Raw genomic sequence first — 22,426 nt, forward strand, 5'->3', positions numbered from 1 at the left:
GGCTAAAATATGTATGCATGGATGTATGCGTTTATCTATTTTCTGTTAGTCCTGTTTGTAGTGTTTGCCATCCCTGTATTACAACCTTCCACCAGAATTAACAACCAGAAATTAACATAAACTGAACTGTGGTATAGAAGTAAATCTCACAAATTTCTTGTAACCCTGAAATCCATGCTTATATTTGATATTGAAAGGATGTCAACCATTCCTGTCACAGTGGAATTATTTTGCCTATTAGAGGTTGCAGAATAGGGTAAATGCCTAGAAAGTACAGCTATGCACGAACCCTGCTTTTGTTTTGGGAATTAAATAGAAGGCAGCTAGGAGTTATTTTAACAGCTCCTTTCATTAAAACATAAAGGGGTCAATTATTCAACACAATTTAACCATCCAGTAGCTCCTAGCTAGTTAAATCTCCTGTTTGGGGCTATCCAGTCGTTTTCAGTGGCACTTAACCGGTTAGCACCCCTGAAAATAACTGGTTAGCGCCAAATTAAAAAATGACTTTTTAGGGGTGTTATGGGGATGGAGTCGGCACTTGGCCAGTTAAGTGCTGATATTCAGAACTTAACTGGCCAGGTTAGTAGTGGTATATAAGAGAAACCAGAACAGTCGCTTTAGCTGAAATGTGTCCAGCCTCTGCCCTCACCAGTTCGGGTTTTCAGAATTTCCTTAGTGACTATGCACGATATCTATTTGCATACAGTGGAGGCAGTGCATGCAAATAGATCTCGTACATATTCATTAGGAAATCCTAAAAACCTGACTGGATTGCGGCCCTCGAGGGCTGAGGTTGGACAACCCTGCTTTAAGCTCCTTCCTTCAGACACATGACATATCATGCTGACTATTTGTCCTCCTGCCCACTAGCCACTTGCTTATAATGCTGAGGTAAAAAAGAATTAATGTCACGTTGAACTGATAATCTGTTTTACTGAGATATTTCTATTTCCTGCTCAGAGTAAAATTAAGAAACGATCCTGGGTTCTTCATGAATGTGTGGAAAGAGTTCCTGAGAATGTGGATGCTGCCAAAGAATTGCTTCAGTATGGCTTGAAAGGCACAGATATAGAAGCTCTCGTAGCAATGGGGAAAAATGAAGATGATGGAAGGTTTGTTTGAAATTAATACAATATTTTCCTTAATGTTGTGAAAGATTTTGAACAGAATGGTCAGGGTAGTTAACAGATGGCTATTGCAATAAATGTACCATAAAATATAAATGCAGTAAATGTTTGCTACAGTACTGAAAATACATTTAGGGGCTCTTTTTTAAATGTTTGTTAAGCAGTCGGTGCACAAATCAGCATGCGCTGTTACTGTGCAAGCACGGTAGCTGTTTCCATGGTGTTATGACAGTGAACACTAATTTATGTGTTAACCATATGCTGTGTTAGGGCTGGAACAGGGCAGGTTATTGGAGGAGAATGGGCGTGGACTGCACACTGCAATTAGCGTACCATATTTTCCGCATGCTGTCATTTGTGTGCTTAATGTAGTTACACTTACTGCCTCAAGAGGAAGACAGTAAGTGCCCCAATGCTAATTGAAATAGTCTTTAACGTATGGTGAAGAACTTTTCTGTGTGGTCACTGCAGGGGATCTGCTGGGCATGCCCTCAGAGTTACTGCACAGCCTTTGCACTTAACACATGTTAATATTTGCTATAGAGCAGAGTAGGTGCAAAAACTTAACACATTTTAGTAAAAAGGGCCCCTTAGTGTATGTGACAGACAGAGAATAATGTTTGTGGCCTACAATACAGAGCTCCATTTGTCTAAATCTAGTCCTGAAAATTGTCCAGTTTATTTTATTGATATTCTGACTTGGGGAAGTGGGCTAGGTGAGGGGGTGAATGGTGGGACAGAGTGGGTTAAAGATACCTTGGATTGGATGAGAGATCCTTAAGGTTTTTTTTTTTTTTTTGTTTTAAGCTCAGTAATAAGAGGTGTGAGTTAAACTGGGATTCTACCTGTAACCATTGATATTAAAATGGAACTGAAGTTTACTTCATTTCCATTTTATCACAATTTTTAAACTTCTGTACTAGGTATCTCATTAACTTACTTTGGAAGTGGAGTTAAATTTTACAGTGCCAGTGAAAAAAGTGCTAAACGTTTATGTGCATTTTTACCACAGTCGATTACATTGGCCTTGAATCTAACTATTATTTTAATGCAATAGCTAAAAAAGAGAGAGAAATTAGTGATAATTGTTTTGCAAGGATTTTTTTTACACTCTTACTGCATTAGCCCTGGAAGAGGGGGGCATAATTTTCTAAAGAAGTTTGAGATAATTTATAACAGGACTACTAATAAAGAAGCCTATTCCATGAAGAAAAATAGGTGCCTAATTTTAGCACAAGTGGCCAAAAATGTGCTCACATGTACAGCTTGGTCGCTTATACCAGCCCCATAGCTGGTGTAAGTGCCTGTGCTTAGATATTAGAGCAAACACATATATATGATAGAAGTTTATAATTAATACATGTACTTGTGTGTTCCTCCCAAACTCTGCCTAAATCCTGGTCTGTACTTTTCCACATTTGCACATGTGAATGAATAGAATACTGCGCTGTCCTGCCACCTAAAGCTAGGTGGTTCCTTATAGAATCACTCCCTCCTACATTTTAAGCATCATGCCAACAGGAGCACATGTACTTTCACTTGGACCTTGAATACGTTTTCCCAGGGGTGGCGTTGCAAGGTGGTACATGAGTATTTGATAGAATACATATATACAGTGTTCATGCAGAAAGTTGCACCTGCCTCAGAGGAGGTGTAGCTTTGTGCAAGAGCATGTGTGCGTTATTAGAAGTTGTTCAGTGCATTTATTTTATAAAGGCATATACATATATTGCCTTTATAACAGAAGTATACATTTAAAAAATTTTTTAATGCATCTTATTATAAAATTATTCTTTGGGGGTAATTTTATAAAGCATTTTCTTTGTGTAAAACATGCTTTTTGCTCAAAAAAGCGAAGTTATTTACCTGTGGCATGTGTTCTCTGAGGACACCAGGCCAATTACTCTTAAATGTGGGTGACTTCATCCATCAATCAGAGTCTGGTGTGGAAACGGTGCCTAGTGTAGTTTTTCTTTGAGTTTGAGGCATGTTCCCACTGCGAATATACAGGGTCGTCAAGTCGCAGGAGGAATGTGAACGATTACAGGAGGACCTTGCGAGACTGGGAGAATGGGCGTGCAAGTGGCAGATGAAGTTCAATGTTGACAAGTGCAAAGTGATGCATGTGGGTAAGAGGAACCCGAATTATAGCTACGTCTTGCAAGGTTCCGCGTTAGGAGTTACGGATCAAGAAAGGGATCTGGGTGTCGTCGTCGATGATACGCTGAAACCTTCTGCTCAGTGTGCTGCTGCGGCTAGGAAAGCGAATAGAATGTTGGGTGTTATTAGGAAGGGTATGGAGTCCAGGTGTGCGGATGTTATAATGCCGTTGTATCGCTCCATGGTGCGACCGCACCTGGAGTATTGTGTTCAGTACTGGTCTCCGTATCTCAAAAAAGATATAGTAGAATTGGAAAAGGTACAGCGAAGGGCGACGAAAATGATAGTGGGGATGGGACGACTTTCCTATGAAGAGAGGCTGAGAAGGCTAGGGCTTTTCAGCTTGGAGAAGAGACGGCTGAGGGGAGATATGATAGAAGTGTATAAAATAATGAGTGGAATGGATCGGGTGGATGTGAAGCGACTGTTCACGCTATCCAAAAATACTAGGACTAGAGGGCATGAGTTGAAGCTACAGTGTGGTAAATTTAAAACGAATCGGAGAAAATTTTTCTTCACCCAACGTGTAATTAGACTCTGGAATTCGTTGCCGGAGAACGTGGTACGGGCGGTTAGCTTGACGGAGTTTAAAAAGGGGTTAGATAGATTCCTAAAGGACAAGTCCATAGACCGCTATTAAATGGACTTGGAAAAATTCCGCATTTTTAGGTATAACTTGTCTGGAATGTTTTTACGTTTGGGGAGCGTGCCAGGTGCCCTTGACCTGGATTGGCCACTGTCGGTGACAGGATGCTGGGCTAGATGGACCTTTGGTCTTTCCCAGTATGGCACTACTTATGTACTTATGTACTTATGACCAAATTGCGAGTGCAGAACCGATAGTACTATAACGTAGCTCATAATAAATCCAACTCCTAAGGGAGGTGGGAGAGTGTGTAAAACTAATTGATATTCTTGTCCTCGGAGAACACCTGCTTCAGGTAAGTAAATTCGCATACTCCAAGGAGAAGCAGGCCATATTAGTCTTATGTGTGGGAATCACTAGCTCCAAGGCTCACCGGAAACAACAAATTGAGGACACTATGGGCTCGCAATGGCAAGGCCAAATAGTCAGTTAACTTAAAACTATATACACATTGGTTGTGAGGATACAGCCTGGAAAAGAATAAAACAGGTCTAGAAGGATGGAGTTGGATTCTAGACTCCAAACAAATTCTGCAGGACTGTCTGACCAAACAGTCTGTTGCATCAGGTATCCTGCTTCAAGACAGTAGTGGGATTTGAATGTATGGACTGATGTATACGTTGCAGCCTTGCAAATCTCTTCAATGGAGGCTGATCTCAAGTGAGCTACTGACACAGCCATAGCTCTGACATTATGAGCCTTGAATTGATCCTCCAGAGCCAGCCCAGCCAGGGTATAAGTGAAAGAAAATGCAGTCTGTGAGCTAGTTTGAAAGAATGCGTTTACCGATGGACACCCCCATCCTGTTGGGATCAAAAGAACCAATATTTGAGTGGACTGTCTATAAAGCCTAATTGCTCTAGGTAAAAGGCCAAGGCTCTCTTGCAGACCATGGTGTGCAGTGCACTGTCGCCAGGATGGGCATTCGGTTTTGGGAAGAATGTTGGCAGAAAGATTGATTGATTAAAATGGAACTGACACTTCATTTGGAAGGAACTTGGGGTAAGTTTGAAGAACTACTCTGTTGTGATGAAATTTCATGTAAGGTGGATCTGCTACTAGGGCTTAAAGCTCACTCTGTCAGATGAAGGAACTGCCACCAAAAAACAAGACTACCTAGGTCAAGTACTTCAGGGGACAGGAATCCAGGTGCTCGAAAGGAGCTTTCATCAGCTGGGTAAGGATGACGTTGAGGTCCCATGACACAGGTGGAAATTTGAGAGCAGGTTTTGTCAAAAGCAAAACTCTCATGTCTCTAACTACTAGAGGCTGTCTAGGAATGGGCTTACTCTCTACACTATGATGATAAGCACTAATTGCACTCAGGTGAACCCTTACAGAGTTGGTCTTCAGACCAGACTCAGAGAGGTGTAGGAGGTATTCATGCAGCTTCTATGTAGGGCAAGAAAGAAGATGTAGGGCCCGGCTCTCATCAGATGGGAGTTGTCCTCCATTTGAAAGTATAACACCTCTTAGAATCTTTCCTGGGAGCCAGCAAAACCTTGGAGATGCCCTCTGAGAGATTCTTGGTGCGCAATTCGGAGGTTTCTTTCACCAGTGGAAAGTGTATTCAAGATGGACTATTTGAAGAACTCACTGGTTGGAGGTTATAAGGGGCCACCTTTCTTGGAAAAAAAACCTGGCATCCCCTGACCGGAAGGTTGCCCAGAATGGTCACTTTGATTGTGGCTATGCTCTCCTTGAGCCAGTCAAAAATTGTCCCCTGTTTTGACTGGGTAGCCGTTTGGGCGTTCTATTCATGCTGTTGATGAGAACGAGCGTGCTGGGGCTAAACAGATTTAGCAGGGTGAGGAAGGATTGTATGTATGCCTCTGAGAGTGTTAGGGACCTCGCTTTGACTTGCCAGAAAGCCTGTTAGAGGAGGGCACAGAAGGTGTCTGCTGGGAGAGGTGTCAGTGGTATCTGTATGTTTGTTAATCAGGTCAGCGACCTCTTCCACTTTTTACCTAAAAAGGTTATCTCCATGGCAAGTAGCATCCACCAATCTCTGCTGAACCGTTGGGTCCACGTCAGAGAGACACAGCCATGAGAGTCTGTGCTTTGCTGTACTCTGAGCAGAGATCCTGGACACTATGTCCTACTACTACTAATAATAATTTCTATATCGCTACCAGACATTACAGTGCTCTATACATTATATGCAGGTACTTTTTCTGTTCCTAGAGTGCTGATAATCTAACTTTTTGTACCTGGGGCAATGGAGGGTTAAGTGACTTGCCTGAGATCATAAGGAGCTGTAGTGGGAATCAAATCCAAGTCATCAGGATCAAAGCCTGCTGCACTAACCATTAGGCTACTCCTCCACTCCAAAGGTGTCACAATCACCCCTGGCCAGAAATTTACAGCAGGCTTTCTGCTTCACTGTCAACTATCAAAGTGACTCAGCCTTCTCTGGAGGGAGAGTGCCCTCCAATTCAGACATACTGTTCTTCAAGTGCCTCAAATAAAGGCTCATGTAGAGCTGGTATGATTTGATTACGAGAGATGAGTATTGAGGCCTGATACATCTTACACCCAAATGAATCCAGTGTCCGGGCTTCTCTGCCTGGGAGAGCTGAGGCAAAGTCCCTGGAGCTCCTGGCTCCTTAAGTGTGGATTCAGTCACCAAGGAATGATGAGGCAACTGTGGCCTGTCAAATCCAAGTGCACTTTGAATTCGATACATGGTGTCAATTTTTTGGCCATAACTAGGACAGACAAATTCCCAATTCTTCACCTGAATGTCTCAAAGGATCCTGTGAAGAGGGACAGTCACGGCATCTCTAGGACCTTGGACATCTCAGCCTGGGCTCATCTTCCATCTCTAACTTAATAGGGAGAGCAGTCCTCATCTCATTTACAAAAGCAGCGAAGAAGAAACTCTCAGTTGGAGACTCTCCTCTGGAGGGGAGGGCTCTGATGAAATTCCATAGGATTTCTCCAACGAGAAGTTCTTTGATAATCATTGGACTCCTATGAGCGGTTTGATTGAAATTAGCATAATATTCTGATTGGGAGGACTGAGTCCTCACCTGCCTTGGAAGAGAGGAACCATGTCCATGCCTGGGATGGCATCAAGCTGCAGGTTAGCCCTTAGACTCTGGCAAAGCTTCCTCAACAGAAGTTGAGTGGGTACCTACATAATCGGGTGTCAACGCTGATGCCCCATGTGATGCTGGCATCGGTGATCGCACCACAGGCTGAGGGCCCTGTGAGGCAGGCAACGGTAGAGTCAAGGCTTGTGCAAGTGCCCTCGGTGCTGATAAGCTTTACACCTGGAGAAGCCTCGCCAAGATCTCTTGGAGCATGGCCTGGATCCCTTCATCTAGGGCCAACATCGGTAAAGGCTGGGACACTAGTTTGGAAACAGCCTGCAAAGTTGTGAATGCAGTAACGGAAACTGGGTCCCAGCTACCTGGAGACCAGGGCAAAGGCACTCCTTCAGTAGAGGGGGAGTGCTCCAACTGTTTGATGACCCAGGGCTCCCAGTGCCGTGTGTGAAGGGGAATCAGTGATGGTGCTTCCCTTTTTTTTTTTTGGTTTTCAAATTTTTATTCAAAATATAACTTACAAAACAAGTATACCATCCACAGAGTAAATTCAAGAGTATAAAGAGACCCCCCCCCCCCAAACACACCTTGCAAACTAGATAGCTAGTCCAAAGTAAAGGCTTGAAGTATAGCCCATATGGAAATAAAGCTGTCCAATCTGTCTCTTCAAATAGCAGTTTGAGTATGCCATTGAACCAACATAGTGCAGTTTCTGGAACCATCAACTGACTGACTGAAAATAGAGTATGAGATTTCTAGTCAATGCTATCTTACTGTACACTGCCTTGAGTGAATTCCTTCAAAAAAGGCAGTAAATAAATCCAAATAAATAAATAGCAAATCTAGCCACATACAGACAACATTTCATTACCAGTAAGACTGTAAAATCAAGATCTTAAGGGAACAAATTAAACAAGCAAAGCTCAGAAGTAAATAACGGGAAAACCCATTATTTTCTGTGTAAAGAGCTAATTATGTGTAAGTACAAGGTATCCCCTGATGAAGCATTAAATGAAACGGGACCCCGTTGGGAATGGAAAAACGGTATGTGCTGTTTTTTGAACGTAATTTGATTGAAGCTATAACGGTATTTAAATAACTTTGAAACTGAGACTGTCTTGAAACCAACGTGTATAAACATACCTATGCACAATTTATTTGCACAATGATGCTGGAGGTTTTATGGCCAATGATTATAAGTTTTGCCTGGGTGACATTCCAGCTTATTTTCGAAGGAGATCACCGGCCATCTTCCGACACAAATCGGGAGATGGCCGGCGATCTCTTAAAGCCGGCCTAATCGGTATAATCGAAAGCCAATTTTGGCCGGCGCCAACCGCTTTCCGTTGCGGAGCTGGCCAGACTTCAAGGGGGCGTTTTGGTAGGGTAGCGAAGGTGGGACGGGGGCGTGCTTTGAGATGGCCGGCTTTGCCCAATAATGGAAAAAAGAAGGGCGTCCCTAGCGAGAATTTGGTCCACTTTATTTGGTCCCTTTTTTTTCAGGTCCAAGTCCCAAAAAGTGCTTGAACTGACCAGATGACCACCAGAGGGAATCGGGGATCACCTCCCCTGACTCCCCCAGTGGTCACTAACCCCCTCCCACCCTCAAAAAAACAACTTTAAAAACTTTTTTTTGCCAGCGTCAGATGTCATACTCAGGTCCATTGCAGCAGTATACAGGTCCCTGGAGCAGTTTTAGTGGGTGCAGTGGACTTCAGGCAGGCGGACCCAGCCCCCCCCTACCTGTTACACTTGTGGTGGAAAATGGGAGCTCTTCAAAACCCACCCGAAACCCACTGTACCCACTTGTAGGTGCCCCCCTTCACCCCTTAGGGCTATGGTAGTGGTGTATAGTTGTGGGGAGTGGGTTTTGGGGAGAGGTTTGGGGGCTCAGCACCCAAGGTAATGGAGCTATGCACCTGGGACCAATTTGCGAAGCCTACTGTAGTGCCCCCTAGGGTGCCTGTTTGGTGCCCTGGCATGTGAGGGGGACCAGTGCACTACGAATCCTGGCCCCTCCCACGACCAAATGCCTTGGATTTGTTTTTGAGATGGGCGCCATTGGTTTCCATTATCGGCGAAAACCGAGGGCGCCTATCTCTAATTCCGACGATCTTAGCATTTAGGTCAACCATCTTTTTAATGTTGACCTAAATGTTGAGATTTGGCCACCCCCAACAGTATTATCGAAACGAAAGATGGACGCCCATCTCGTTCGATAATACGGTCGGCCCCGCTCCTTCGCGACGCCGTCCTCGGAGATGGGCGCCCTTAGAGATGGGTGTCCCCGGTCAGAAATGCCCCTCAGTGAGTAGCAAATATTTCCTCACATCCACAGACATTGTTTTTGAGGTCTTTTCCTCCCTTTTGCACTTTTTATGGTGTTTTTCCATCCACATTTTGCTGGTTAGTCTGCTGACATAGAGCCTTTTCTAAAATACATTGAGAAATACTCTTTTTGTGCTGGTTATGTGTGGCAAGAGCATCCATTTTATATAACCATAAAATATTAGTGGAGTCAACACAGGCACATACACATATATGTTATTGTGAGTTAACATGCATTTTCATTATTTTCATTATTCTTATCTTACTGAGCCCGCAAAGAGGTGGGAAAATGTGGGATACAAATGCAAACAATAAATAAATAAATGCACTTTTTTTGTGCTGGAATGTACACATTTGTCGACCATTTTAGACAAATACTTGTGTATTATTCCCAAAGTTATCACAGAGCGGGACATAGACCATTGAGAGATTAAGGGAGCAACCTCTCCCGGTTCCTTCAGTGGAGGGCTGCTCAGTACATTCACTTTTCTGAAACCTAGTTGTTCTGGGTAGCAGGTGTAAGTCCTAATAATGTTCTACTTGGACACAAGACGTGCATTCCCTTTCTGAAATGGGGAACAAATGTTTATTTTGTTTTAGGCTGGCCCTAATCCCATCTAAATATGCACAAACCATGCCTGGCTTTGTAAAAGTTGTCTAAACCCTGGATAGTTTTAAACTCCTAAATTAAGAAAAATGTTCATCTTAAAACTTAGGCCCCTAAGTTTCACTGAAAATAGATGACAAATTTAGGATTAAAAGGTGCATACATTTTAGAAGTGCAGCTTTTTAAAAAAAAATATTGTTCCCTCTGCTTCTTAGGTAAGAGTTTTTCTTAACTGAAGGGTTGAGCTTGGTTTTCTTCTTTTTGTAATGACAAATAATGTACTTTTATCTTGGACCAAAGGGGTTTAAAATTATTCTGCTAAATAATGTACTATAATTGTTCCTATTGAAAATGTAATCTGTTGAAACAACAACAACAAAAAAATGCCTCAGCTGATAATGACTAGGCATTTATAATGTTTGTGAACATTTTTTTTGTTTTTGTTTTTACTTATTGCCAGATTTGTCCTTCCTGGGGAGGTAGACATTGATGAAATTCCCTATGAAGAATTTTTGATACCTGCTGAAGAAGTAGAGAATCAGAGAGCGAGAGAAACCAGAAAACGCCAAGAATTGCTTAAATTAGTGAATTTTTCAAAGTAAATCTAATTTTTATAAGTAGTATATTAATGTATGACTTCAGCTGCATTACTGCTTCAGAATATGTACATGTATTAGTGACATATCCCAAATAGTTTATTGTATCACCAGCATTACTGTATTTTCATCATGCTTGTGCTTGCATTACTGTATGGCAACTATTAGCACACAGCAGTGATATGTTACCACAGGACTATGACACATTGGGGCTAATTTTCAAAGCACTTAGACTTACAGAGTTCCATAGGTTACTATGGGGCTCATTTTCGAAAGAGAAAAACATTTAAAAAGTGGCATAAAGCAGCATTTGGACGTTTTGTTTGCCAAAATGTTCAAATCACTATTTTTGAAACCCATTTTGCAGACGTTTATCTATACAGTTCATCTGCAGTGCATCCTAATCACAAGGGGGCATGTCGGGGGTGCTGGGGGGGGATTAGGGTGTTCCTAACACGGATGATTTTCTGCCATAATGTAAGAAAACTTAAGTGTACAGGACTGTAACTAAGATGTTTTGAGCTAGACCTGTTTTAATAATGACTAAGCCACAAAAAATTGCCCTAAATGACCAGATGACCAGCCAGTCAGGGTTTTCAGGATGCTCCGAGGACTGGGTTGAAAACCCCTGCTCTAGACTGTAATGATATAAACAATATAATCCGTAGGGCAAAAATAGGAAACTACAAATTAGCTCAAAAAGGGAGCCAGTAGAAACCGAGTTCAATGAAATTCATATTCAGAGTGACCTAGCTAATGCAAATTATTTTAGTTCCATAATCTCAGTAGCATGAAATGTGGTTTAGCTTTGGTAATGCTAGCAATTGTCAAAATGTATTATTTTTGAGCTAGTAAAACCTATTTATGTTTTCCATTTTCACTACTTCAAAATAACTTTTCCCCTAACAAATACTATTGGAAAACAAGAGGTTACATAGCTGTCATCAAGGTCACAACTTACAGTCAGCTTGAGCTTAGTTTTGTTCATCTTAAATATATTAAGACAATTACACTGCCTCCTTCCCTTTGTTTAAATTGTGAGCACTGAAGAATTAATCAGCTGAACGTATCTTGATATGGTGCTTTTCTTTTAAAACAGGCTAACATTGGAACAGAAAGAACTTTGCTGCTGCAGACTAAAATTATTAACCTACTTAGATCGACTGTCAACATATGAAGTGAGTATACTTTCTAAAAGACATATAAACCTTATTTCTTGAAGCACTACTTTGGTACTAAAGCTGAGTTCAGGTAGAAGGGGCACTTTGGAAAAGCAATAGGCGAAACTGTCAAAAGTGAAGATAGAAAAAAAATAGGATGAATGAGAAGTGCTAAATGAAATGTTCGGTCAGTTTCCTTCATTATCAGGACCTTGTCTTTGGCTTAAAATGTCATAATGTTTCACCATCGGTATGCCATAGTTTTGTGTTTGGCTTCTGCTTTTTTTCATATCATGTCCAGTTGATCAATCCATTCATTGGCCTTCTGAAATACCATGGGGAGAAATGAGAGGGTATCCAAGATGGATATTAATTGACAATTGATGTAATGATCTCCATGGTTTGAAAAGTTTATCCATAGTTGCACTCTGGGTTATCTCTCAGCTTGCACAACCTTCTAGTACTGTTGTCTTTATGGAAAGGGCAAAGCCTTGGGAACCTTTGCAGTAGTGTCAATAATGAAAGGCTTATTTTTTTCTCTGTCTCAGAGTTCAGAAAATTCTAGAAGTCTTTTTTGAGCTTTTGTGATGGTTGTCATGCATTTCCTCCCATATGGGATCCCTTAGTTTTTACAGTCTACTGATCTGGCCAGAAGCATACTAACTCTCTGGTTAAAAAACCCCCCAAACAAACCCCTATTTTTACCATTTGAACTTCTGGTCTTGTATTATCTTAGTTTTCTCTTCATTTCTGCTCTTTCCTCTCACAAGTCCTTTTCCCTTATTGGGATCCTAATAATTAAGCTGGTACTTGCTTTACTTTTTTCTTCTCTGTCTCAGTTGAATTCAGCTAGGTGGCGCAGTATTCCTGGCTATGGCTGATGAAAAGTGAGTGGGTTCCAGAAATAGCTAATGAGTGCCAGGAACATGGCAATCAAAGGTTTCCATGCTTATTCTTGGATTAAAACTGAACACTAAACTGGGTGGCCTGTGAAAAGGGTATTTCTGTGTGCTAAGAGGATGAAGGTGCTGACATTAAAAGACTTCATGACACTTTCACCAACAAGTAAGTCTCCTTCAACTTTTAGAAGGGTGAACAAATCCAGCAGCAATCTTCCTCTTCTGAAGATCATGAGGGATTTAAAATGAACTGCTGTGACTCAAATGAGTCTAACCTCAAAGAAATTCTCTGCATACGTCTTTGAGAATAGTTTTTGTTGTCCTACTGTACCTTCACCCATTTTAGCACTCTTAGGTTTTCAGCTACTTTAGTTTTCTGCGTTTAGCTTCAGTCACTCTTTTTTTTTTGTGCAGCTACTTTAGTTTTCTGCGTTTAGCTTCAGTCACTCTTTTTTTTTTGTGCTTGGCAAGTCAGCTGGGTCTTTTTTTTTTAAAGTTAAAATCGAGGTGTTTGATTATGTTGCAGCTATTTTTTTTCCATTGATTATGGGCCAGAATGAAATCCCTGATGGCTTTAAGTATCTGGTAAAGATACTCATGATTGGTGTTTGTGGCTGTGAACATCAGGAAAAGAGGCTCTTTAATTCTCCTAAATCTAATTCAGCATTAGAGGTATCTGTTCAAAGGAGTCCAGGAATTGCACGAGATGCTGGGGATGGTGTGGAGTGTTTGCTTTTCCTCTTAATGTCAAGCTTTGATACAAACCATCAGGATTGAATATTGACGGATACCTGTCCGAAGGAAGAGGAGTATTCAACTGCTTCTTTACTGACATTGGGTAACAATCGAGCAGAGACAAAGTAGTACTGACATTGATCCTCTCTGGAGCATGGTGTTGAGAGTGCTGAGATTCTGGCTGCAATGATATCTTCCAAGTGTTGTCTTTTCAGTGTAAGAAAGGATGCAGCACCCTCCAAGAACCTGGGACAAGTCCACTGATACCCCTTAAGTGATTCAGGAGGACATGGTCTCACTGATGGTACTCTCTTCAGCCTAGCATCAGCATTCTTCAAGGAAGAATTGCAGGGATATTGATAAGTGGCCTGCTTTATACTTAGCTTGGTACAATGCTTTGATGACATCAGTCTTGATCCAAGGGATCATACTGCCAGTCCTCAACATCATGTCTTGCTGACGTTGGTTTGCCAACTCAAGATCCTCATTGTATGTAAGCTGTCCCATTGTCAATCTCTAGTGCTTTGGGGAGGAAGCTTCCCTGAGGCATTGATAAACATTAAAGTCTTTATACCCACAGTCAAGAACTACTGTCACTGAGGCTTTGACAGCTAGTCTGGCACAGATGCTGACTCATTTAGAATGCCCTCAGAGTTGGAGCATTCTTGGGTTTCAGAATATGAACCAGTAGATCTCTCTGAAGAGCAAGGATCAAACTTACCTCAGACCCAATTTGTCCACAAAAAAAGGAAAAATTCTCTTTGAGAAGATCTTTCCTTTACTGATTTTGTTAGGAAAACAGTTAACACCATGCCTTTTAGGTCAGATGTTGGATATTCAGTTCTTCAGTCCTCCCTGAGGGAAACACAAATGGGAATATGAGAGACCATTATCTCTGAACCATGTGAAAAAGAATGCAAACTCCATATATAGAATCCAGAAGCTTCCTGTAATCAGGAAGCAGCAGCATCCAAACCATTTGCAAGAGAGCCAAGCATATCCGGGATTTATTTCTTTTCTTCATGGTAAGTCTGCACAACTCCGGTAACATGTAGGAAAAGGGAATTAATGTGGAAAGCACATGGCCATGTTGATCTTTGCTTCTGAGATAGCATTGAGAGCTGCTGCAGTGGAGCTTGAATACTCTCATCGCTGCAGGTTCTGACCTTCATTATGTAATGTGAGAAAAGCTCATTGAGATGTTATGCTAAGGATGAGATACCTTTGGTGATAAGATTAAAAAAAAAAGCAGATTATATAATAAAGGAGCACTTCAAAATGCTTATGTCCTCCTACATGGCCACTTTAGACTTACCCTCATCTTTTAGGGTGTTGTAATTAGAGGCCTCACTACTCTTGAGGTATAGATATCCTCTACCATCTTGGTTCCATTGGATTCAGAAGGGCCACCTTCTCTTCCCAGAGATCATAAGGTAAAATTATGTATCATACCTGATAATTTTCTTTCCATTAATCATAGCTGATCAATCCATAGACTGGTGGGTTGTGTCCATCTACTAGCAGGTGGAGATAGAGAGCAATCCTTTTGCCTCCCTATATGTGGTCATGTGCTGCCGGAAACTCCTCAGTATGTCGATATCCAAGCTCCATCCGCAGGACTCAGCACTTAGAGAATTACACCCACGAAGGGACACTCTGCCCAGCTCACCACCGCCGAAACAGGGGAGGGGAATTAACCCAGTTCATCCCCACACAAGTGGGGGAGGGGAATCCGTCCAGCTCATCCCCGCGGAGCGGGGGAGGGACACCACCCCGTCGATGCGGGGGGATCTGGCTTATCCTGCAACCGCAACCGCAACCGCGGGAGGAGCTGACTGACCCTAATACCGCCGAAGCGGGAGGGGTACAAAGCTGCCCTACAGCCGCACGAAGCGGGAGGGAGCGCCGGCAGAATTTATGTCTCAATCCAGCCCTGTAAAACGGAGGGGAGAGGAATGCAGCAGCTCACTGTAACACAAACTTGTCTCAACTCTTGAAGAATCCAATTGAAAAAAACTTGAACACGAAGTCCTCCTGAACAGGAACTGAAGACTAAACTTGAACCTGAAATGCAACCAGAATATAAACAGTACAGATATCTGGGAGGGGCTATGGATTGATCAGCTATGATTAATGGAAAGAAAATTATCAGGTATGATACATAATTTTACCTTCCACATCATCATGCTGATCAATCCATAGACTGGTGGGATGTACCGAAGCGGAGCCGACAGGGGCTGAGGGAGAGACGTCCTCTGGAGAGGAAATCTTCAAAATGCTCATGGCCTGCACTAACAGGTTGGGCAAATCCTCCGAGCGAAAGATCCGCGCTGCAGGAGGGGTCATCCGCTCCATCCAAGCGGGAATCCGTCTCCTCCAAGGAATTCCCAAAGGACCGTTGGGAGAACTCAGATACGCTGCCTTCATCTACATCAGAGGAGACAGAGTCCTCTAAGGCCTGGGAATCCACCCGAGGGTGTTTACTTCCGGGGGCCTCAACCCCTTTATCGGACAAGGGAGCAGGGGCAGCGTTTTGCATAAGGAAGGCCTGATGCAGCAGCAAAATAAACTCGGGAGAGAAACCCCCCAGACTGTGCACTTCAGCAGCCTGGGCCACAGCCCTAGACGCACCCTCAACCGGCGCTCGCAAGAGCATGGGAGAAACATGCTGCGCATCCAAGATGGCGTCTGGCGCGGGAAGAACGGCGCTTAACTTTAGCCGCTTTTTTGCCGTGGCCATGGCATTAACGTCTCCCAGCTCAAGGGCGGCCCAAGAAGAAGCCGTCCGAGCAGAGTGGCCGGCTAAGATGGCAGAGGCGAGCAGCGGGGGATGGGCGTTTATGGCGGGAAAAACCGCCGCACCGGAGGAAGAACCGGGACACTGACCGGCCTCCAAACTGACACCCAACAAGGGCGAATCAGACTTTAAGACCCCCGCATCCCCGCTAGAAGCGCACACGCGGTCCGGGGAGCGATTCTTCGCGCCCTCGCCCTCTGACGCCATAGGCCACGTGGAGATCGATCGGGGAACCCCCTGCCCGCTACAAAAAGGTAAAAATTACCTGCTTCTCGCTCCGAGCTGTAACGAACTGGTGTCCCAGTGAGTAGCTGCAATAAACTATCCCCTTAGGATTGGGAAAATGAAGAATCAAAAACTATGTCGAAGCGGGATTGGAATTCCTAACTGACAGATCAATGATGACTTATAGCTTGGAGCTAGGCCTCGTGATATCAAAAACACCAGTGAGCATATTTTAAAAACGATACGTGGTTGTGCTGGCAACTAATGCAGTTGCCTCAAAAGAGTGTTGCCCTTTCAAATCCTGAACACTTTACAGATCATGCAAACCGTGGTGGTCAACTAGCATCTGAACCTTCTGTATAATAACCTCCTTACAACACGTGAAAATGATATTGCAATAGTCTTAAACAGCCATGTTTTTAAAACCTTCCACATATGCTTTACTACGTGTGTAAGAGACCAGAAGTCTGTTAAGGTTGGAAAAGTCTTTTCCATGAGAGTCCTCATCCTGTATGTCCAGGTCAGTGTTAGGCCTGGGACTATGTAAGGCTGTCTTTGAGCTGCTGCATATCAGGTATGAGCTTGGCTAACCAGCCTGGGGAGAACTTTTCACTGTTCCAGAAGACACTTTAATTGCGATACAGACAGCCTGTGCAGTAACATACTTTGGTATATTTGGTTGAGGCGATAGTTTTTGGTTTACCTTTATTCCTTTAGCGGTTTCTGTAGAGGGTCAATGCTACTGCTATGCCCATGTTAACCACAAGTTCATAATAAACAATCATTATAAACATATCTTTCAAATAAACTTTTTAGTACTATTCACCATGTCTGAAAGTGGGGGTTCAATCCATTTGTCATCAGTAGCCATCAAAAATGTTCAATTTTTCACCCCCTCCAAAAATGGAAAAAGAACCTCAACCCATTAGTGGCGCTTTTCCTGCAATTTACCTGTTTTTGGATAGTGGATGGAAATGGGAATCTGTTTTCTTAACATTTGTCTAATTCCTCTCAAAGAATATATCATAGTGATCCATTAGCTAAATAACTTTCTTAACAATGGTCATTTTTGAAAAAAGTATTAGAATCTGTATTATAAATCACCTCTATAGGATATCTAGGTTATATAAAGCACTCCTACTACAGTCACAGCCCATCCTGCACTATACATGAAAGTGGGAAAAAATACTGGGGGTATCATATGAATACCATATGTGGGAAAGGGTGTTTACATCTTTACTTAAAGTATCAGTCTCTAATGCTTTAGTAGAAAATGGCTATAAAATACTATATTGTTGGTATTACACACCACAGAGACTAGCTAAGATGTTTAAGGGGGGGTCTGCTCTCTGCTGGCGTCAATGTGGTATGGAGGGAGACATGGTCCATATCTGGTGGGCTTGCCTACAGGCTCAATAGTATTGGACGAGAGTTCTGAAACTGATTGCTAGTATAACAAAAATTGCTTTTCCCATGAAAATGGACCATTGCTTGCTACATATAAGACTTCAGGGCAGCAAAAAGTACGCGCATCAATTGGCCACTCAGATATTGGTGGCCAGCAAATTAGTGCTGGCAGCGGCATGGAAGCAACATACTCTACCGGGACTAAAGACGATTCTGCGGAAATTGGACAATATTTAGCTGATGTCTAAGTTGACTGCTATGCGACTGGGTCGCCTGCTACCCTATCATCGAGTTTGGGATCCATACACGGAGTGGTTGGCACAGCCGGACTCTACCGTGGCACTTCAATAGGAGGGAGGGGGGGATGGTGGGAAAGGGGGATATAAACAGTTGGTTAAAGCTATGTTGATGATGTTATATTATTAACCTGGAAAGTATCCGACTGAATACTTGCAGTTATATTTGTATGTTTGATCTTTATTTAATAAAAACTTCTTTAAAAAACTGAAAAAAAAAATAAATCACCACTATAAACTTGAGGGCATTCGAGCTGATAGCTTTTCTTTATTCCGTATAAAAATAGAAATAAAACAATAAAAAAGAAGATGAAATGATACCCTTTTTATTTTACTAACTTAAGTGGTCTTTTACTAAGCCGCAGTATTCTTATTAGCTCACGGTAGAAATCAGCTGGCGGTAAATGCGAGATGCCCATAGAAATATAATGGGTGTCTCGGCATTTACCGCCAGCTGATTTATATCACAAGCTAAAAATGCTACCGCTGCTTAGTAAAGGGGGAAAGGGAAAGGAAACCACCTTTCTATGGTTTTTGCAACTACATTCAAAGCGGTTTACATAGTATATACAGGTACTTATTTGTACCTGGGGCAATGGAGGGTTAAGTGACTTGCCCAGAGTCACAAGCTGCTACAGTGGGAATCAAACCCAGTTCCCCAGGATCAAAGTCTGCTGCATTAACCACTAGGCTACTCCTCCACCTGCTTTATACCTTTTCCTGGTAGTCAAAAATGCATTTAGTCCAATACAAAAAGGTAACATTTTATCTTTCTTTTGTTTTATTTCTATTTATTACCTTTTAACAGTGGATTATCTTGTCTACCACACCAACCTGTATTCTGTTGTAAGGACTGCTGATTCCATCGTAATATTAATAGCTCAAGCTGTTGGCTGAGCTCTTTTTGTAATGGGTTTGTTAAGATTGTGTAATAATTATGGCATAGGTTACTTTCAAAGTTCATTTTGATACAGAATAGATACCTTATTTATTACCTTGATTTGTGTAAGTATCAATAGTGTCACATAGTTCTAGGGAAATACAAGGGCATTCCATTCACATTATAAAACATGATCTTACTGAATCATTTTTATTTCATTTTTAAGGAAATCCTTGGGGGGCCTCATGCAGCAGAGCAGAGATATGATGCTGAATTCTTCAAGAAGTTTCGGAGTCAGAACATTGTCTTGTCAGCAAGAACGTGTGCTCGGGTACTGTACTGAATATTTTTATATGCCATAAGCATCAATTATGTAGCTCTCTCAGCTCAAAATTATGCAAAGTGTAATAACCAGTAGGTTGCATTATAGGAAATTCAATTCAGAAGTCTGTTCCTAATAAAAATGTAAATTGTTCTAATAAGTAAACAATACATGGGTAAATCAAAAATATAGGAAAAATATCAAAACTAGAATCCGAAATTAGTCTGTGGATTTTGTTTTTATGTTGATGTAACATCATGAGAAATTCAGTGATGAGACTGTCTGAATCCTCAGTGCTGTTTCCAGTTTCCTACTACTGTCATTATTCAATACAGTTTGTGTTGCTAGGGTAATCTACCAATTGCAGAAATCTTTGTCTGACATCGGCAGTCGGACAGCCTCTGTCTTAAGCCAGCAGTGGCCTTTGTGCGAACTCTGTTTTTACTGACACCTGCTAGGAAATCACAGGACCCTTCTAGAAAAAGGAAGTCGATTGTGGAAAAGGGTAGAAGCTTTTGGAAATATGTAGAACATAAGGAGTACCCATTAAAATCAGTAGGTTGGTTCTGGTAACAGCAGAAACACTCCTATGCCTATAAAATGGACCCCTTGCCGAGATATACTGTCTTAGGTCATCTCTCCCATCTCTGACCCATAGCACTTAGAGCAAATACTCAGAAGTATATTGGCCTTGCCATACCATCATTGGTTGGCACACGGAAGACACTGGAGAAATTGATAGAGGGCAAACATCAGAACTTAGAAAGTTTCTGGCTTGTTTATTGTGGACGAATTGGACTTCTCAAACCCTCAAGTCACAGAGAAGAAGGAATTACCTGAGCCTATTTGTTGTTCCAACCAGGCATGGTATAGGTATCACCTAGAGCAGAAGGAAAGAAATATTTGCCATCAGCAGGATTTCCGAAGAGTACCCTGTAAAAACAGGATCTGTACATGATAACCTACAGCAGAGGCACTGTGTCTCTAATCAACTGCCTGCTAACTGTATGAAAACAGCACTGATAATTTTAAAGGCTTACTTTGTGATCTGTATTGACCCTTACCACGTTCTGGTAGAAGATTTGATTTCAACATTCCAGCTGCTGCTGGAGGGATGCAGGAGAAACTGTGTAAGTAGTTGGCCACTGGTTATATATTGTGCAACTGTTACAATATCAATTGAAGCACGATTTCACTAAAGGTTCTGGTTCATATAAAGGATTTTGGATTGCACGGAGTTATTTGCGTAAAGTGAAATAAAAGTCTGATCTGTTTGTTCAGCCTCCTAGTGCAAACCAGTCCTGGTTCTGCCCTTCAGCCAACAAATGAGAGCTTGTGTCCCCCTACTCCACTGGGCTTACTCTAGGCAACCACCAAGCCACTTAACGGGGTTATTTGGAGGGCTGTGAATTACTATCTGGCACTCATCTATTCAACCTTTCAGATACAGAGAGCCAATAAACCAAAATACACAGTACCAGTATGCTTCACCATTTTTCTAGAGATGGTGGATGGGGAGAAGGGCCACCATCTGGGAGCTCTAGCAACCTTTTCCTTTATTTCTACTTGTCTTTTTCTTTATTCTCTATGCTGGGCTTACTAGTCTTTTGCTGTCTTTACTACACTGTCTCCCCTCACTCTCTCATTTCCCCCCTCCCCATGTCCCCACTGGCCTTTCAGTCTCCTTCTTCTGCCTGCCCCTTTGTCTCTCCACCTCACCATAGCAGCAACTTCTTCCCTCTCCCCCTGCCCCTGCCCCTCCTGATTTCTTTCAACTGACAAGGCTGCTATCGTGAAGAAACACCCCACTATATATATATGCTATGGGAGTCTTATGGGGCTGGGGTTTGTCCTAAAGGCAAAAAAGATTCCTAATCTATATTTTTAGTTATTTGTTGCATTTGTATCCCACATTTTCCCACCTATTTGCAGGCTCAATGTGGCTTACATAGTACCGTGATGGCGATCGCCAATTCCTGTATGAGAAATACAGGGTGATATTGCGTTAAAGTTAATGAGTGACAGAGTGCATTAGGTTGTCAGGAGAAAGAGTTAAGTTTTGTCCAGATCTGGTTTGAGTTTCGTTTTGTTGTAGGGTTCAGGTGTTTAATTTGGATCATTATGGTATGCCTTTTTGAACAAGTTGGTTTTTAATGATTTCCAAAAGTTTGTTAGGTTGTGCATTGTTTTTATGACGTTTGGTAGTGCATTCCATAGTTGCGTGCTTATGTAGGAGAAGCTGGATGCATATGTTGCTTTATATTTTAGTCCTTTGCAGCTAGGGTAGTGGAGGTTTAGGTATGTGCGTGCTGACTTTTTTGAGTTCCTGGTTGGTAAGTCAATGAGGTCTGTTATGTATACCGGGGCCTTGCCGTGAATGATTTTATGAACCAGGTTGAACGCAAATCGTTCTTTGGGAGCAAGTGTAATTTTTCTCTCAAGGGTTTGGCACATTCGTATTTCGTTTTTCCAAATATGAGTCTGGCTGCGGTGTTTTGGGCAGTTTGGAGTTTCTTAATGATCTGTTCTTTGCATCCGGCATAGATTGCATTGCAGTAGTCTAGGTGACTTAGCACCATTGATTGTACTAGGCTGCGGAATATTTCCGCGGGAAGAAGGGTTGTACTTGTTTGAGTTTCCACATTGATTAGAACATTTTCTTTGTTGTAGTTTTCGCTTGGCTTTCTAGCATGAGATTTCGGTCGATAGTAACTCCAAGAATTTTCAGGCTGTCTGAAACATGAAGGGTGTAGTTTGGGGTGCTTATATTTGTGGGTTTGTTCGTGTTGTATTGTGATGAGAGGATGAGGAATGCCTATCTACAAAAGATATCTCCCAAAGCCCGTAGCCATGTTTTGCATAATTTTCCACAGTAGTTTCATATCTACATGGGCTCTCAGGCTGGGGTTTGGGTGGCTTAGGGAGGAGGGTTGTCAGTAGGGGATATTATTCTTTTTGATGTCTGTTTGGTTTGGGGTCTTAAGAACATAAGCCCTAGACCGCTTGTTTTGTTTGTATGTGTACTGATTACTGTTACTGTTATCTGATGTTCAGAAGTTACACGGGGAAGGATGGGACGGGTTAGTGTTTGTTATTGTCAATTTGCTATTATTTTCTAATAAGATTTTATATATATATATATATATATATATATATATATATATATATATATATATATATATATATAT

The 22,426-nt window shown here is 42.1% G+C and overlaps 1 protein-coding gene across 1 annotated transcript in view; it reads left to right on the plus strand.

Annotated features, from left to right (window-relative positions):
• NBAS (NBAS subunit of NRZ tethering complex) overlaps window positions 1–22,426 on the plus strand; it is an 892,343-nt gene that overhangs the window by 185,779 nt on the left and 684,138 nt on the right. The window contains exons 17-20 of the mRNA XM_030198850.1: window positions 964–1,115; window positions 10,382–10,519; window positions 11,617–11,695; window positions 19,143–19,247. Coding sequence (XP_030054710.1) covers window positions 964–1,115; window positions 10,382–10,519; window positions 11,617–11,695; window positions 19,143–19,247 — 474 coding nt within the window. The remainder of the gene's footprint in view (window positions 1–963; window positions 1,116–10,381; window positions 10,520–11,616; window positions 11,696–19,142; window positions 19,248–22,426) is intronic.

This window comes from Microcaecilia unicolor, chromosome 3, assembly GCF_901765095.1.
Source record: "Microcaecilia unicolor chromosome 3, aMicUni1.1, whole genome shotgun sequence".
NCBI lineage: Eukaryota > Metazoa > Chordata > Amphibia > Gymnophiona > Siphonopidae > Microcaecilia > Microcaecilia unicolor.